General features: G+C 40.0%; 2 protein-coding genes across 4 annotated transcripts; both read right to left on the bottom strand.

Annotated features, from left to right (window-relative positions):
- Window positions 1–1,153: 1,153 nt before the first annotated feature.
- LOC103708224 lies at window positions 1,154–9,821 on the bottom strand. Of its 3 annotated transcripts, none has more exons than XR_003385813.2 (3): window positions 6,227–9,821; window positions 1,860–2,077; window positions 1,154–1,377 (listed from the first exon to the last, which is right to left on the bottom strand). XR_003385813.2 is itself a non-coding variant. In XM_008793049.3 (2 exons), the coding sequence occupies exons 1-2, from the start codon at window positions 8,992–8,994 to the stop codon at window positions 2,056–2,058; spliced, it is 2,790 nt and encodes a 929-aa protein (XP_008791271.3). In that variant the 5' UTR covers window positions 8,995–9,821; the 3' UTR covers window positions 1,154–2,055. The 3 variants fall into 3 exon arrangements, 1 of the variants encoding a protein (XP_008791271.3); XR_003385812.2 differs by having other exon boundaries at window positions 1,154–1,327; XM_008793049.3 differs by having other exon boundaries at window positions 1,154–2,077.
- Window positions 9,822–13,247: 3,426 nt separating this feature from the next.
- LOC103707028 (putative disease resistance protein RGA1) lies at window positions 13,248–17,304 on the bottom strand. Its single transcript, XM_039129553.1, has 2 exons — window positions 13,688–17,304; window positions 13,248–13,610 (listed from the first exon to the last, which is right to left on the bottom strand). Exon 1 carries the CDS (start codon window positions 16,963–16,965, stop codon window positions 14,299–14,301), a length of 2,667 nt encoding a protein of 888 aa, XP_038985481.1. The 5' UTR covers window positions 16,966–17,304; the 3' UTR covers window positions 13,248–13,610; window positions 13,688–14,298.
- Between the last annotated feature and the right edge of the window lie 1,586 nt (window positions 17,305–18,890).

Below are 18,890 nucleotides of genomic sequence, written 5' to 3'. Positions count from 1 at the left end.
AAAAGGGGAAGTTTTTCACGCTCTGATCTGAAGGCCGAGCTAAGCATGTTGCAGTTAGCTGAACATTGTAAGGGACAAGTCCCACACAAGCTATACATTGGATAGATTTTATATATTTATATAGGGCTAAGAAATTCAAATTATATCTTCTGGGTAGTTTTTTAAAAAAGATTTTGTATTGTTACAAATGGTATCAGAGCAAATTTAGATCATAGTCTTCATGGATTAAGGGGTATTGCAATATGAGCCTATTTGAGCTGATTACGACTTAATCGTGATATTGTGATTGGATTTATGGTACTTTTGATAGAATTTAAATGGATTTGAATTTTTAGTCTGGCAAGAATGCCAGAATTTAAAATAAGGATAATGGAATTTAAATGGCAAGAATGCAGAATTTAAATGGATTTGACCGCTCCACCGCACCAGAGATGCTTAGCTCGCTGCAGTACCTCGGACCTTTTTTTTTGGTTTGTGGAAAAAGGGAGGAAAGCCCACCCTAGCTTCATATTATTGAGATAATGAGCACAAAAGAGACAAATAGTTGACAAAACCATGTCTCAAGCATTGAAGCCTTACGTGGATAACAAAATGGAAAAGAAGAAAGAAAAGATAGCATACCATGTATATACATGTCACTCTTTACAATTAATTTGAGATCCTGCTTTTCATGAAATAGAAATTTAGTCTATTTCATCTTTGACGAGCGTTTCCTTGTATCATCTAGCCTTTTTATTTATTTTTTTTACCTAGAACTATTGGGGCAAACTCATAAAGATATAGAGAGCAAACCATAAAGAGGAGTAACTAAAAAAGCTTTTATTAAGTTTGGCCACACTGTACAAATGAGAACCAAAAATATTTATAGCATTTGCTTTACAAATGATTAGACAAACTTAAAGATAAATATCTAAAAGATAGACTTCATCAACTAGATAAAGACATATTTCATCGACTAGATAAAGATAAGAGATAATGATAGACTTGATCTACTAAACAATCACCCAAGCTAATCCCAATAGATAGATAAACTAGAAATTTGGATTAAGTTCAACAGAACCGGCACCAACGCGCCTCTGAATCTCACATGTAGCGCCCCTTCCTCTCTCTCTCCCTCCCCTCCCTCTCCCTCCCTCCCTATTGATCTCCTTCTTTTTATCTCTCGATTTCCCTCTCATTTCCTCACAAAACACACACACACACCCCGCCAAAATGTAACCATTTGAACCGACAGCTTGTTCTGACCATAACCTGCATTGAAGATGCCAGTCCCACCATATGCAGAGTTCATGCCACATGGAAACAACTTGTTGCCAACCTTTCAATCCTTGTAAAGAACAGGGGATCCGATTCACAGAAATGAAGCTGCCACACCATCTGGAAACTACAGCTAGTAAAACGTTGTACTAGAATTGCACTTAGACATGCTTTTTGTTCATTAAAGGCATCCGACAGAGTTTTAAAGATACATACATTGGACGTAGAGATAAGAGAACAAACTATATCCTAACATAAGAAAGTTAATTTTGAAAATCTATGAATATAGTAGAGATGTATATAGAGTGATAGTGATAGACTGAGCCATGAGAAACAAGTTAGGTGAAAAGTAGAGATCTTTGCATGATGTAATCTTAGCACTGCCCAAGGGATTACATGAAGAGGAAAAGTGAAAATCATAAGATGGGAAAAGAGGTAGAAACTTTGCCGAGCCAAGAAATAGAACGTTATAAAAATATTTGCGAAGGATACCAATTTAAACTATACTATGATAAAGGAATGCAAATGTTTTTCTAGAAAGAAACAACTTTACTAGAAAAAGCTTAAGAAGGGGGCAAAAGAAAAAGATCAAAGATACTGACTAACATAATCAGTGGGGATTCTTCCGTCAGAGAATCTACCGGCTGGCCTCTTAGGGAACATAATGCCATATGGTTCACACATTGGTGTGCGATCTCCCTCTAAAGTTTCCCAATGTTCCTCATATCGGCATATGAATCACCAATAACAAAAAGCTTCCAATGGTGATGCCCATTGCTTCCACACTTTTCAGTCTGGCTACAACCATAAATCTCGGTTCCTACAATATAATAGACGAAAAAGAACCTAGAAATAAGGGAAGAAGGAAAGCAAATAAGTTTTGATAGAGGTATTTAATACCGAGACTTGCCCATTATGAGAATACCTCCATCAACAAAACACCTCTATCAAAAAAACTCTCCATGGCAAAGAGAGAATTAATCTAGAGAAAAGAGATGGCACTTGGCGGGTGTTTCGGTTGGAGTCTGAGGAGGGAGTATATATAGCCACAGGTACAGCAGGGAGTTAACTGACTCCATTTGAAATGCTTTGATGCTATCTTTGTTTATAAAGTGCTCCAAAGCTTCAATTCTTGTGTTATATCAGTGAAGAGATCCTGGGGATGCTTTTAAGATGTCATGCAAAAATGTGCTTTTATTTGAATGCCTAGTTCTGGCAATGATAAATTGATAATGGTTTTTGTACTCATCCCTTGCTATTATGTAAGAAGAAAGGACGAGAGTTGACTACTTTTAGCAGAAGCTCAGATAAACAGCAACTTTCTAACCAATTTCCTATTGAAGTGGTTCAAGAAATTTTTAAGTTCCATAATTAAAAGGCAATTGGCTTAATTTATTGCATAGGCGAAGAAATAAATCCAGGAAGATCACCTTGAAGGAAGCTTATAATCTCATTACTAAGCAGTCTGAAGGATATCAAAGCAATCATTTTTCACAAATTTGGAACTCTCTTACAGCGCATACAGTCAGATTCTTTTGGTCGAATGTGATTTGGCAAAGTAGACCATGTAAATGATGCTTGTTAACAAAAGTTTGCTGAACCAAAACGTGTCTTTCTGTGAGCTCAGTAATACTCAAAAAACAAAAAAAAACCATTGAGCATGTTCTTCTTAGCTTTCCTTTCGCATATTCTGTATGGACTGCAGCTGCAGAATAATATCAATTTGCCATTGGATTCTTTAGTTCTACTTCTTCACCAGTCAACATCTAAATTGAGAATCTACAGCTATTATGTTATACACTGGCTGATTGCTGTTTCTATCTAGAAATGTAGGGGTTTACGATCATATCTTTAATACGAAAACCGGTGCTGGCTTTCTACATAGGATCAGATGATGGAACCATATCTGTGATGCCTCAAGATCATTATCTTCCTGTACTGGTCCAGAGGTAGAGCTCAGAGCAGCTTCGGAGGGCTTTTGTGTATCCATGTTTACAAGGTTTCCCAGAATTGCATAATAGTTTCACGGCGATGCAATTGATCAATCAAACTCATGGAATGATCATGACTACTGCTTTCCTAACTCACATTATTCTACATTGCTGCCAAATCCTCCCCATAATATAAGTTCCTGAGTGATAGACATCCTTTAATAGAGCTTCTAGTAGAAGCTACTTAATTGCATATTTTCATCTTTTAACATGCTTCTACAATAGCTATGGAAATCTTCTTTAAACCAAGGGCATGTTTGGCTGGGGGAAGTTGGGCTCTGGAATGGTCATGGGAATGAGCGATTCTCATTCCAGACATTTAGTTGGGGGGATTCCCATTCCTATTCAGATTCTAGAGGGAAATGAGAATGCCCCTCCAAAACCGAATCCCGTCTCTCCCCTAGTATTCAAATCCCATTCCGATTCCAATTTCAAACACGAACTAAACGTGTCGTGGAGTTGGCTATTCCGATTCGAATTCCAATCCATTCCAATTTTGATTCCGACCGTGAACCAAACACATCCCAAATTCCATCCACCATTCTCGAGTAACTAGAAAAATATCAAGACAGCCATCAAATCATTCTTGTAAGGAATGTAAAGTATGCAAGTGCAAAATATTTTCTTTCAGCCTAAAATTATCCAAAGTATGCGAGTAATATTTAAATAACTTAATACAGTATAATAATATGAAATAACTTCCCGTGGTATCTGTTTTTATTTTTTGAATTTTTCTGAATTTTTTGACTAGAATTCCAAAGCTTAAAGCAAAAATTTCAAAACTCTTCCAAGGGGATCGGAACTGAAACCAAAATTTAAAACTATACTCAAAACAAATACAACAAAGTTATGCAAGTCCTACATAAAGGCAACCCACCTAAACTTGGACCTGAAATATCATGAACATTGATCTATTCTTATTTTTCTTTAATATCAGTCCTCTTACTTGAACTCACCATAAAGCAGCTGATTGGATGAGCTCCTAAGTCGAACGGCGATTAGTTGGACCATTGTTCATGTGACAAACATGGTATTGTGGATGATAAAATTCACTAGAAAAAAGTTTAAAAGGGAAAAAATTAAATGTACAAGTTCAGGTGTGATCAGTCATCAGTGGATATTAGATGCATTGGCAGTGGGCCCTAGGAAGAGCTAAGGAGGAGAACAAAATGATTTTAACAAGATTGAAGGGGAGCATTTTACCTGCTTGGTCACCCCCATATTGGGGTTTGGGGAGACTCACTTTTTCTTCATAGACCTCAACCAACCCGGATTTTTTTATAAATTATTTTGTATTCCAAGCTGTAATTTACACTTCTCAATAAAAGCCAGATGGTAAAACATGTCGTTCAATCAAAAAAAAAGGAAGGGGAGCATTTTATGTTACAGGCAAAATTGCAAACTATGCATGCATATCTGATACGTATATTGTCAAGAAGAATGTTAGACATCGAGCACGCGCGCGCCATTTGTGGAAGATGTATATCATTTATTTCTTACAATAAAGGCATGTGCCTGGAGGATACTTATCCACAGCTCCTGGACTGCTAAATGTGCATTGTTCTATTTAACAAATCATAATGTCTTCACATGCTTTGCACATAACTTTGTTTGCATTGTAGAAGAGGTAGATTAAGGATCAACTTGTAAATTCAAAATCTAGCAAAAATATGCTAAAATACAACTAAAGCGAACATGATGTCCTGATATAATTTAGAACATTCCGTGGGCTCAATGTCAGAGGACATTTTGGGAGCTGAGAATGATATATTAATAGCTCAAACAATGATTCGAGACCTGGTACTGGCATCGGTCCCGATTTGGGCAGTGCAGTATTGAGATGCTATGCCCCAATACACAATGGGCTGGCATCCCGATATGGCATTGAGACAACTCCATAACATATTTTTTTAATTTTGGTTTTTTAATTATCTAAGTTTTTTTATTCATTTTAAGATTTTTTAAATTCTTTTAGCCTCTTAAAATGGGCTTTTTGAGTTTCTTAAATAGTTAAGATACTGGGATGATCTTACTGGATGCATGGCAATTCCAAGATAGAGGAGGCAGAGTGCAAGCAAGAAGAGGCCATATTTAGTACCTCTTCTCCCTTCTTTCTGTCATTTTTCTTCTTTTCCTTCCTTCAAGTAATTCTCTCTTTATATCCTTTCCTAAGCTCCCTCTTGCAATAGAACCAAAGAGACAAAATAGAACCATCAGGGGCTCTCTTCTTCTGTAAGTGAGCCCAGCAGGTGCTGAGCAACCTGACTAGCAAACCAGCCTGTCTTGATCGGTACCAACTAGGACAACCGAGACATCTCACTTCATAAGCAAACCGGTGTCCTAAAAGACTCCTAAACGCGCACACACACACACATATATCTCAAAAAAGGTATGTTTTTATCGGTTTCTTTTTCTTTATTGCTTGAAGCGATGAGTGGTGCTGTAGCAACACCCTATGCAGCTTCATAAGGAGCTCTAGTTATATATAGTGATAACACATGTCCATAAAGAGAAGCCATTCAATATTGAATGCAAGACAGCTATTGCGATGCATGAATGACAAGTTGTGTTGTTGGCTTATTTTTGAATTGCTTTTTTTTTTCTTTTCACCCTTTTTTATCATATCTTATATAATTCAGAAAATTAAAATGTTTTAATTGTGAAAAGTTGTCCTCAGCCATGACATAAAATGCATAAAGTTGTGCATACATTCTTGATAATGACAAACATTTGATACTATTTCATGAAAAAAATAATTTAAATATTGCCGAATATAACTATAGAACAGGTAAAATTAGAACAAACATATGAACAAATCTCCTATTTACTTTAGGGGAATTTCAAATCTCCTTTTTGACATATAAAAGTGAGACTGCCAACTCATAGAGTCTAATTAAAAATCAAATAATGTATGCTAGAATACTGCATCAGATCAGAAAAATTATCATTGTTAAGAAATTACAAAGTTTGATTGAAACCTCATGAGCTGCTCCAATGTTTCACGAGTAGCCTGTGTCTCTGGATGGTCCCAACCGTAAATAACCTCTTTGATGCTAACAGCTGTCCTGCAAAGCTGCTCCCCTATGTCATACTGCCCACCTTTCAGCATAAACTTTGCTCTTGTCTCCAAAAGCATCGCTCTCAGATGTGCAAGATCCTGATAAAGTAGTGGATCTGAGTGTATAGATGATTGACCCTTAGGTCTCCTCATGGATGAAGAATTATTTCGAGTATTGTCGACTTCAACGAGGAAAGAGTCCTCCAGAGCTTCTAGTGTTTCAGTACACAGGCGCAGGAGCTCCATAACAGCACTGCTCCATGAATATCTTGTAAAAGTGTGGTAGGCAAGGGGAACAACAAACCGTCTGATAAATGATAACAGATCATGAGTTGAAAGATTGACAGCCACTGGATCTCTGCCAAATTTGAATAGCAGTAAGCATGCTGCCCAAATATGATCTGAGTGCTGCAGGAGAGACCCTTCAGTGCTGATTGCCTGGATCACAGATCTAGCAATTCCACCATCACCTTTTTTATGGGCATAGAGCTTAATAATGTCGTGGAAAGAGATATAACCATTTTTGGTACTTCTCCTTGCTAGTCGAAATCTTACCAGCATAGATGAGGCATCAGCCTTTGAGGTTTGTGCCTTTGACATCATCCAGTTGCAAGAGCTCACAGGTAGGCAGCTCCTCCAAAACTGGCTGCCATGATGCGATCTGGATGTCTCGCATGCAGCACGAACCAACATAGGAATTGGGATCACCGAAGGGGCAAACCAGTAACTGGCCTGCACCATCTTTGTTGCCAATTTGTCAGGCTTCTCTGCTTGATCTAACGTGGCAAAGCAAACATCTAGAAGTTGGACAAGGAAAGGGTTGTGTCTCAGAATAAGATCTTCTCCACTCCATGTATGTTCACCGAATGGTAATCTATTTATCGAGTCTAGAAGTTTGGATGGAGTGGTCGGAAGCTCGGAAAGAATTGCCCCAACTAGGGAGAGACCTAGAGGTAGTCTATCCAGTTTCTCTTCAAAGATCCTCAGAGCATCAGCTTCTTCAGTTTTAAGGTCTCTCAAGCTTCCCTTCATTAGAGACATTGCCTCTGAACCAGACAAGCATGGCAGTCTCAGAGGCTCGATGTTTAGTATCCGAGGCAGCCTGGTGGAGATTAAAACATGGGTCTCCCCACCGAAACGAGGGAGAAGCTCCATCACGTTCCTCCCATCCCACCAGTCTTTCTCGCGTTCCAAGTTATCAATCACTAGAAGGAAAGGTATGTCTCTCATGAGCTCTTTGCGCACTTTGCGGATAGCTTCCTCTTCTATATCCTCAAAGCTCCTTGGCCCGTTTCTTTCTGGAGAAAGCTCATTGTCCATGTGGACATCGACTCCAAGTAAAGGCAGTAATTTCATAAAATTCTGGCGGAGATATCTCGCTTCTCCACCAACCCATAATATCATTTTGTATCTCTGAGAGAATCTATATGCAAACTCGAGCAAGAGCTCAGTCTTCCCGATGCCAGAGTCACCAGATACACATGCAACACCCTTGCCATACAACAAGTGCGTTGCACTACACTTCCTTCCAAGCCTCAGAGGTCTCTCCCCACTCCCAATGCCTTCCATTTCTATATCATTCTCATTTTCTTTCCACATAGATGGTTCCTTACCTTTGCTCCGCGTCTCCTCATTCTCTTTTGCTATTCTATCTCTTCTGCTACTCCCCCCTGTCATCTTCCTTCTATGCCTAGTACGAGTACTTATCTCGATATAATCATCATGATGCTTGCCTTTGACATCTCCAAACAATAGCATCTCAAGTTCCATAAGCTCTCTCTTTCTTCCGACGAAATGAAGATTCCGACAGAAAGGGAGTTCCTTGGCTACCATCTCCCTCCATCTGTTCACCTTCTCTATCACAGACGTCCTTCCTAATCCCTTTCCTAGAAGAAGAAGCACATCCATGATACTGTCCCTATAGTTGCCAGCATTCACTTCCCACTTTAGCTCCGCCCGAGAAAGTCCATTCACCACCTCTTTCCATTCGTTCTCCAAGCCACCATATGCTGTCCAAAGATCACCACCAAACCTCTCCCACAACTCTCCCCTCCGATGAACTATATCCCTCGCTATGCAGTCACCTTGAGAAAGCCCAAAGAAGATTGGCACCAGCTTCTTTCTTTCTAAGAAAATTCTCATCTCCTCCATGCTATAAGCATTCGACAAGGACCTGCAGGTGATAACCACCACTCCGAAGGCCGCTGCCTCCATCGCCTCTCTAGCAATGCTATGCGCACAAGCATCCTTGCATCTGCGCCGGTCCGAGATGAAGCACATCACCCCTTGCATCTCCAGCTCGGCACGGAGCCACTTCACAAGACGAAAGAGCGACACCCTCCGACCGGTGAAGCTGAGATACACATCACAGCTCCGGACTCTAGCAGAGCCAGATAAGGGGTCAAGCTCCCCATCGGCAACATCCTCATCCAAGGCTTCATCGGAGGGGACCCCATGAGGGTCGATCGGCGAACCGCCCGGAAGCCCCTCGGCGAAAGGCCTCAAAGAAAGCGGATGGGAGAAAGAGGACGAACCCAAGGATGGTTGAATGGGCAAGAGAGAATTTCCTGATTGGGCAGGAGGCGGGGTCTCGGATACGGGGAATTCGCGGAATAATGACGACGATGGGGACTGGATGGCCGAGCCGGAGACCGATGGGGCGCGAGAAGGGTGTGCCGAGCGGTCCATGGAGCAGCGCGGCGGTGGCAAAGAGAATTTGGGGGAAGGAGAACAAAAATGGGGGAGGACCGGCCATTGCAGCAGAGTATCCAGAGAAAATCTAGTAGAGATTCTAGGTTCTCATTACTTACTATGTTTGGCTAGAGGGGGGAGAAGAAAAAAGGAAACTTGCAAGGGGCATAGGAGGCCATAGATAATGGAAGAAGATTAATGTGCACTGCTTGTTTCAAAACATCTGAATCATACTAACCACAAAAATCCTCCACTCTTGAGTGTTATCCTTCTTGTTAATTGTTCTGAGCATAGGGAATCCTTGAATGATCATACATGAGGAAGGAGGCATTAAAATTCTCTATACCTACGGTTGCTTTCGTGATCTAAGAAATTATTTTCCTCAACTTTCCTCACCCATACATACCATCTATTTCCCAAGTTACCAAAATTTTACGAGTGTATCAGAATCCAATACGGAAGGCACCAAAATAGTTAACATACCTGATTAGGGTTAGGAGAGAGATCTTGGCAGCTTGGACTCCTGAATCATTGTATCTCCTCTTGATGGCTTTTTATGAAATATAAGAAAACAGAAAAAGAAAAAAAAAAGGAAAGAGAAGATGGGAGGACAAGGACTTGGGAGCTGAGAAGACAGGAAGCAGCGCAACTGTGTGAAAAAGAAAAACATATATACATGCAATGGAAGAAGAGATGAAGATCTGCTACATTCTGGAGAGAGACTGGAAGCCATCAGTCTTCTCTCTCTTCTACTTACAGGCAACATCCCAGTTCCATTGGCCATTTTAGGTATATTTTAATATTTTTCAGATTCTTTTTTTTTAAAAAAAATTGTTAACCTCTCTCACGCACGTTTTTCTTAGGATTTTAGGTGTCTACATTGTAATGCGTTTATATAATCAAAACCATATCAAACATTGCCATAAGATTTACTCATCATTGCTTTTATAAATAGATGAAAAAAACCCGGTATGAACTCATGTTAAGAAATTTCCATGCATTATATAATTTACAGCCCAGTAGATGTTCGATTTGTTACCATAAGTAGAATAAAAATAAATTTTATTCTTGGATCGCCCATTGCCTTTCCTCTTGCAGTTGGCTTCAACAGTAGATATCGATTATGGCCTATTTATACGGAAAGATTTGCTCATATTTTAGCCTGGCAGCTTGGTATTAACTAATGAAGCGCCTAATCCAGTTTATTATGGATTGGTTGGATGTCTACCTCATCTTGGGACATGCTAGCTTAAATTACATTTATATATGATGTTAATATTAGCATTCTTATAGTTATTCATCCTACCCCTTAGTAGTCTCATGACACTTTTGATTTAAACTAATTATAATGCATGTGCTGATGAACATGGTTCCTAAAATTATTAAATTTGGAATAGTTTAACTAAATTTTATTCTTAAAAACTTGAAAAATAATATTTTATAATTAATATTTTCCAATATATTAGCTATCACTCTTCCTCTTGCATTGAAGGTTTTTTTAGTCCATATATATGGAAGTATCATTTTTAACAATTTTTAAATTTTTCTTGCTAAATTGGATGTTCTTGTATGTTGTTTTGGAAGTTAGCATGAGTGCCTTTCTTCCAGCAATATTCGGATCCTATCGTTTATAGAAGTCTAATATGGATTTTTAAGTAATAAATTTCTAGACTTTTAAGTAATAAATTTAATTAGAGTTATAAAAGTTTTTTTGAATTTCAATAATCATATGAAGGTTGTTTTTGAAATCCAAAAATTGAAACAATTAAACCACTTTTATACATTGTAAGGATATGGACCATTTAAAAACAAGTGTAGTTTCCAAAACATTTCAACTATAGGATACTTGAGCTGATCCTGCATGACTCTCATAAACTTCTTTGAAATTCGTTGAAAATATAGGCTTCTTCTAAACTAAGTGGGTTCCTTCCACGGACAAATTTTCTACGCATTTTTATGGTAAGCAAGTTGTTACTTTAGAGATATACAGAACTATGATTTGTATAAATAAATGGATTTTCATTATAGTCTTTCTCTTCCTATTTGATGTCCCAATGGTTGTCCAAGGTTTTGAGTTGGTATTGTTGGATGTAGATATTAATAAATCAGCAAAGCTAAAAATAATATGACAAAATTATGAATAAAATCCAAAAACCTGTGGAAAATAGTTCTTAGAAAATAATTTATAACCATGAAATTTGAAAACAAAAGGGGGAATCTAGATGGAGATATGCTAGACACTGGCTTAAGAACTTTATTGCCCTTCGTGTCTGGTTGGCAACTCTTAACATTCCGAAAGTAGAGCTGATCCTTAAGTCAACCTTGCTCCTCTTTGGTATAGTATAAACACGTGGAAGGCTTGACCTAATTGACTCCCTCAATTGCCCGACATCAATACATTTGAATATATATGAATAGTAGGAAAAACAAATATATAAAAAGAGTACTAAAAGTAGTGAAAAAAGTTGGCAATTGAACAAAGGAAGAGAGAGCAAAAGATGGCTATCACATACAGAGGGGACAATTTATATCCTACGCTACACTGGGCCAATTCTTTTGAGCGCACCACGCCCCCCCCCCCCCCCCCCCCCCAAGCCTGAATATCCAAGTAGAGCCTACTAGTTTAGGAAGTATCAAATGCACCTTGACTTACAAAAGACCTTCAAATGCGGGACTAAAATTTATCAAACTAGTTGAGAATAAAGTTTTTAACAATTGAACTTTTTCGAACAAAATAGAAAAGTAATAAATAACTAAATATTGTCTAATAGGTGCCCTATAACATAAATAGAGGATGGTTCTAAGAGGTAACTCTGCTCTATTTTTGCAGCATAAAGCAATACTAAATCATTTTGGGTTTTACCATATACTACATCAGCTTTGGGTTAACCTTAGTAGGAGTTCGGTTGACTAAGGCGAAGTTCATGAGTCAAGCCAAGGTATTTTAGAAGGGCAGTCTCTTTTTACATAAATTTATCTAATCATGCCTAATGTTAATGTATGGTGGATTAAGTGGATTGTCTTTGTATATTGTGGTTTCAAGTTCAGTAGAGATTTCATTCATTGATTGTTAATGCTAGAATCATCAGGCATTGGTCGAAAATAACCCAGATGAATAGAAGTTAAAGTTAATTGGATTAGGCCATGGTCAAAAATATGATCATTTAGAATGTAGAACATGAATACCTTGATCTGAACTCAATACAACCCAAAACAAGCCAAAACCATTACACTATATATTGCATATACATCCTCACGTTTAATAAAATAATTTACTCCAAATAACAGTTTTAGTACCAAGTCATCAATTTATGTTGTACATTATAAATTATGTGCTGTTGTGAATCAATTGTTGCGCAAAAAAGATTGTTCATAAAGTTCATTTGTTGTTTAATTAGTATTATTTTGCATAATATATTTATGATGTAAAAAAATGACCAATTTATACATATTTCTATGTTTTGAATTTGAATTTTTCATGATCTGAAAATTTATCAATAAAATAAATCTTAAACACAATCTAGTCTAATCCAAATAGAAGCTTCATTTTTGTCACCCTATCCAAATGGGGACTAGATTTGGCATCTGCTAATCTTTGAATCAAATCGGTCTCACCCATAACTTTAATTGAAATACTTCATGCAATAATCTTAGATAGTCTAATAAAAACAATCTTATCCTATTCATAGTCGTTGATGATGTCTATGTCTCTCCTCCACCATTGCAGCCTGCATCCAAACCAAAGTTCGATCACTAATACCTTTATTCTCAACTAGTTTAATAAATTTTCCACAAAAACTTTAAATTTCATGAAGATAACAAATACATCAGACTTGTATCTCATAGGATACATCCATGTAAATCTAGCGAAATCGTCAACAAAAAGAACATAAAATCGACAACCACCAACTGAAGTTATTAGGGATGTCCAAACATCGGAATAGACAAGTTCAAAGGGAGAGGTGCTTTGTCATGTGGATACTCTAAAGAGAAGCTGTTTTGCTTTTCCTAGTTGACACAAGGGGCAAAAAGCTAATGGCAGGTAATATGGGCCAACCAGTTTGTGTATGATAGGTTGTGATACAGGTTTGGTAGTTCTGTGGAGGTGTACATGTTCGAATCAGGTGAAAGCATTCTAGTTAATTTTTGGATATTGTGTTTGCGGAAGCTTGGAAAAGATCTGGCGCATGCCTTATGTGGCTCTGATACCATATAAAATTACACAGTATCCACGAAAGAAAGCCCGAGAGTTTGAAATGTTTGGCTTATTTACCAAACAGTTTGTATTGCATCAATATTTATAGAATTATACAAGAACTGAATCTCAGAAAGAGCAGGAGCTCAATCACAACTCTAAGGTATATTTCTCACGTTACACAAAAATATACATTCAAATATTTAAATATGCGAGAGACTTCTTTAGAGACAGTTGTGGAACTCTCAACTTCACCAGATTTGACTCTAACAGCGAAAGCAGTCATCCGAAAATGCTGCAGCAGTAAAAACGAGCGAGCCGGGGAGGTGATACTCCTGCAATTCATCCTTGACCTGCATCGAGCAAACTGCTGCTGCCCCAATTTATTGCTGTCCACCAACGAACCAAGTGTCCAAGCCTAGCAGAAGCAACGGTAAATGCATAATTGGAAGAAAGAAATGGTACAGATGGACAGCAAAGGGAAAGAAGACGCACCAACGAAGGTAGCATTTCACCGGATGGTGCTGTTGCCACATCAGCCATGGCCCATGCAGCTCGTTAATCTTAACTTTCTGATTAATCTAGTAATAGATCTTTGGCTATTTTCTTCTGTGTCTTCTTCCCTTGCTTCGGCTGGCCAGATATTGATGCGTGGGATGCGAGCGATCTTGGGCCAGTCCTTGCCTCTCTCCCGCTCGCATTGCCTCGCCAGCAGCTGGGGGCAGCCCAAGATCGACAGCTTCTGAAGCACTGTGAGGCTCCCTAGCCACTCCGGCAGAGCGGTCAAATTCTCGGGGAAATTTATATCCAGCTGTTGGATGGTCATGAAGAAGGTGGGAGGCTGTTGTTGCTTATCCCTTTCTTCCCCCGATATGGACTCGAGGTTTCTGCACGACAATAGAAACTCTTGGAGGGAGGGCATGCGCAGCTGCAAAATGCCCTCGGGCAAACACATCAGCTTATCGTCGTTGATACACAATCTAGTAAGAGCAGTGAGATCCTGCATCCACTCCCACCGGGACGGCGATGATAGTGCTTCACAGTTCTCAATACGGAGACTTCTCAGTCTGTACAAGCCTCCTGTGGTCACTGCTAATAATAGCCGATCACCCTCGATAGAAACCCTCCACGACTGACGGTGGGACACGTGGTGCTACCCTCAATTTGGGGCATCCGAGTAGAGTAAACTTTTCAAGACGGGGGAATGCCATCACCGATTTACCCGCTGCCGTTGCCTCTGCAGACCATTCCTCCAAATTAGGCAACCAGTACATAGAGAGGTCTCGTAACGAGGGAAATATACCTCCATCCCTATAAAACTCCACTCCGATTCCCTCCATATGGAGTATTTCAAGAAGAGGCAAGCGACCAAGCGCTGGAAGATACTCACATCTGTGGATATGCAGCAGCGTGATGTTAACTACATTGCGGATCGGTGACGTTGCTAGCTCCATTCTTGTCATCCAAGTTGGGAACTTGATACCTGGATACCAAGAAATATATAGGCTCTTTAGATTAGAGTGAGGCTGGAGCCTCTCAAGTACTTCCTCCACCTCTGACACAGGGGATGCTGCCGATTCCATATATGAGTCAATGTTCCACGTCAGAACCAACGATTGCAGGTTTGTCTTCGATGCCAGGTCTGCTTTCGTGGCTTCCAATGGATCCTGCACATTGTCAAGGTTCGTGATTTCAAGGTCACCACCGACCAAATTTAGGTGCTCCAACTCGGAAATAGTACGTCCACGCTCTTTGCCAGCGATAAACTTGGCCATTGTTTGGAGGTTAGTCAACCGGCCCAACCAACGGGGCATGCAAATCAATCTCCTACATCCATGGATGTCTAGGTGTCTGAGGCTGCTCATACTACTCATTCCCTCGGGCAAACTTTTTAGTGCATCACAATATGCGAGGTTCAAAGCCCGCAAGTTGTGAAGCTCGGTAATCGAGCCAGGTAAAGCTTCAATAGAAGTCCATGACAAATCAAGGTGCCTGAGATGTTTTAATTTGCTGATTGTGCAGGGCAACTCTTTGATGTTAGCTCCAGATAGATCTAATGCACGGAGATGAGTAAGGGATGACATCGTATGGATGGCAAATTCTTGATGAATACCAATCCACGGCCGATTCAATGAAATAAGTGATCTAAGTTTCTTTGCTTCAAAAGCTGCCTTTAAAGCCGTCGACGACATGGAATAGTGATAAAGAATTGATGAGTACCGACATCCATGCGGAATGCTTCTCTTCATGCCCACCTTTGTGATCGAGGACTCATCTCCTGCGATAGAACACGCAAGATCATGCACCAAGTCATGCATCTTACATGTAGTTATGTTGTTACGGTCATCTTTTTCCGCATCCTGAAAAAAGGATCTCCACAACAAGCTATTGAAGTATCGGTTGCCAACTTCCTCTTCAAGCATATCACCATCCGATGTTTGGATGAAACCTTCAACAATCCACAGCTGAATCAGTTTCTTCCTTTCAATTTCATAATCTTTTGGAAATACCGAACAATAAGCAAAACATTGCTTTAAATTAGAAGGCAAATGATCATAACTCAATTGAAGTGCTGGTAATATACTATTCTCGTTTACAGGCAATCTCCATAGTTCGCTATCTCTGACATGCAACCACTCCTCCTCCCCTCTTCCAGAGCTCATTAGACTTCCGAGAGCCTTTGCAGCCAAGGGCAAGCCCTTACATTTTTCAACGATCTCCTTTCCAATATCAACCAACCTTGGAGTCTCTTCCTCTCTTCCTGGCCCAAATGCTCTGTGCTTGAACAGAGTCCAGCAGTCAGCGGATGTCAAGCTTTGCAATCTGTGCGGAGCCACCGTTCCCATGATCCTGGCAACCACATCGCTTCGTGTTGTAGTTATGATCTTGCTTCCATGCTTGCCACATCTCAGTAAGGTCTTCAGTCTCTCCCACTCTGCTTCATCCTCATTCCAGACATCGTCCAGAACAAGCAAGAATCTCCTCCCACCCAGTTTCGTCTGCAGCTGGCGCTGTGCAGCTTCCAAGTTTGATGCTTCACACTCAATAATATTTTTAATAATTGCCTTGATGCTAAAATCATCAGAAACACATACCCACGATGTAAGATCAAAGTGCTCTTTTATGCGCTGATCATTATAAGCTAGCTGGGCAAGTGTGGTCTTCCCAATTCCGCCCAATCCAACTATTGGAAGCACCAAGACATCGCTTTTATCATCTGCACTGACCAAGAAATTTACGATCTTCTCTCTGTCTTCACCTCGTCCATAAACCTCGGACTCAATCACAACTGAGAAGGTCTCTCGATCGAGAGTCCTTCTTGAGGTGGATCCCTCTGCCAGATGGAATTTTGACCTCTCTTCCGCGATCTCGCCCAATCTCTTATTGATCCTTTTTATCTTGTGAGCCATCTTTCGGCGAAAAGCAATTTGGTTGTCAGGAGAGAAGAAGTCGCTTACCTTTCCGACCAGCTGGCTGCGTCTCTGGATCCTTCGTCGCAGGGCTTCGTACCGGAACTCATCCACCACGTCGTCGGCATCGAAAGCTGCATCCTTGAGCTTCCTCAGCCAACCATTCAGAGCTTTGTCGCCGATGGATCTCCTCTCGGCATCATCGAGTACATCGCCGATCGTCGTCAGCACGCTCTGCAGCCTCTCGATGTCAGTGTTGACGCTCCGCGCCAATCCCAGCTCTTCCCAGAATCTAGAACCCAGCTTCTCGATCACGAGTTTCAGAATGGGAGAGGCAACTGCTATTGCTGCTGCTTCTGCCATCGCTAAACCCTTCACGGATAGATTTGCGCAAGAGATTGTAATCGGTGAGCGGAGGATGCTTGGGGATGCGGGTTTCCTGACCACCCCAAACACTGATAAAGAAGTCTTGAGTTGAGAGTTGATGACCTGCTCCGATTTGCCTAAAGGAAGAGGGCTTTCGGCAAGTGGACATATCTTTCGATATTCTTTTGCATCAGTGGGTGGGAGGTAAGGAATCTTTTTCTTTTTTTATCTTTGAGAAAAGCATCTTTGATTAAAGCAAAAAAGAAGACAGGGACGCCCCATGCACCAACCCCGCTCAAAATTATATTCTTAATCCAATAACTATAAATTGTTGACAGGATCATCTAATCACCGATACACTTCCCTGATCATTCTTTCTAATTTTCCATATGCCACCAGTTTTTCATCTCATAGTCTCAATATAAAACAGGACAAAAGGATCCAAGGAGAGGATAGTCCAATCAAAAGGCCTCTTAGTTGAACAGGATGATGACTTGGGACATGTTTGCTTGAGGCTGAAAGATATTGTGACATGTTAATCCATCAAAGATCAATGTCGATTGAAACCTTGGACCAATGTTCCTTGCATTCCTTCTTCCTCTCCATTCATAAGCCAGTTTCTTTAATTCATCATCTTTCATGAATTACTGCAGCAATTGACTGGCTTTCCCTCGTTGCTCCCGAGCCTGCAAGGGAAAGTGTGATACAGCAAAAGATTTCTTCCCTTAGTTGGCCAGAAAACCAACTCAAAGTTGTAAAAGCCAAAATGCCCACAAAAATCATGTATAATATGTGGTTTCCATCAGGCTTGGTGTAATCAAACCCATGCTACTCATTCGTGTACATATACTTCAGTATTCTTCCTGAAATGGCTACATAATTATTTAAAAAGATATGGAGATAATATGATTGAATGGTATTTGACTGGTTTCAGCCAATGGAATGGGCAACTTCTAATACTCAGCCTATCTTCTACTTCAATTCTTTCATAAAATCCCAATGCGCCATGCCGGTGCCAAGCTTCAATTACAGTGCTTAGGACATGCAACCTATGTATAATGGAAATTTCTAAGACAAACTCCAGGATATTGTGTTGGGTTTCTGTCCATCGATAGACAAAGCACAAAATTTACTTGATACATACCTCATAATGGTCGAGAACAACACCGACAAATATATACAAGATTGAAGAAAGGTGGATAGCTAAGTTGGAAGGTGAAAAGGGGAAGCTTGCATGTGATGCCCAGAAGTACTGTTGGATTTCTTGTGGTAGGAATACATACAAGAACATTTTTTTTCTTCTTGAGAAATACAGTGCCAATGCCACCTGCTGCGTTTGAATTTGGAACCTCTTCGCAACTCGAGCAAAGGAGAAAGAGGTGCCAGCCTGGACGATTTGAAGCCATCCTCTCAGTTCGAAGCCTCCCGGTTCGGTCCAACTGATGCCATGCAAAAGGACGTGTTTGCTTCGCATTGTTCCACTCCTGAAACTAAAAGATGGCTTTAAGGGCAAATGCGGCAGACATTGTAGCTGCAATGTAACTTCCATGCACACACATCTAAGAGACACCACCATCCTAGAATGCCAAATATTGCAATTAAGTTATCACAACAAACATTAAGTTACATTAAAAAATAATAGTATATTAAGCCTTACCTGCAATTCAGGCTTTACATGATGTGACCTAAATTTTCCAATATTCAGATGACGAAGTTGCAGTAGCTTTGTAGCATGGCACAATCTGCAGCACCATGAAGTCAATATCCAGAAGGGCGATTATTTGTACTCCAGTCAAAAGATCCAACTTATTAAAATGCAGTATTTCTATTGTTTCTAGGGCTGAAAGTGGGCCGGGCTGGGCCATGCTTCTATTCGAACTCCGTCCAAATTTTTGTTTTTAGGCTTAGGCCCAAATTTTTTG

This window comes from Phoenix dactylifera, chromosome 8 (genome assembly GCF_009389715.1).
Source record: "Phoenix dactylifera cultivar Barhee BC4 chromosome 8, palm_55x_up_171113_PBpolish2nd_filt_p, whole genome shotgun sequence".
In the NCBI taxonomy this organism is placed as follows: Eukaryota; Viridiplantae; Streptophyta; class Magnoliopsida; order Arecales; family Arecaceae; genus Phoenix; species Phoenix dactylifera.
The sequence above is the reverse complement of the archived record's forward strand: the minus strand, read 5'-3'. Positions and strand labels throughout refer to the sequence as shown.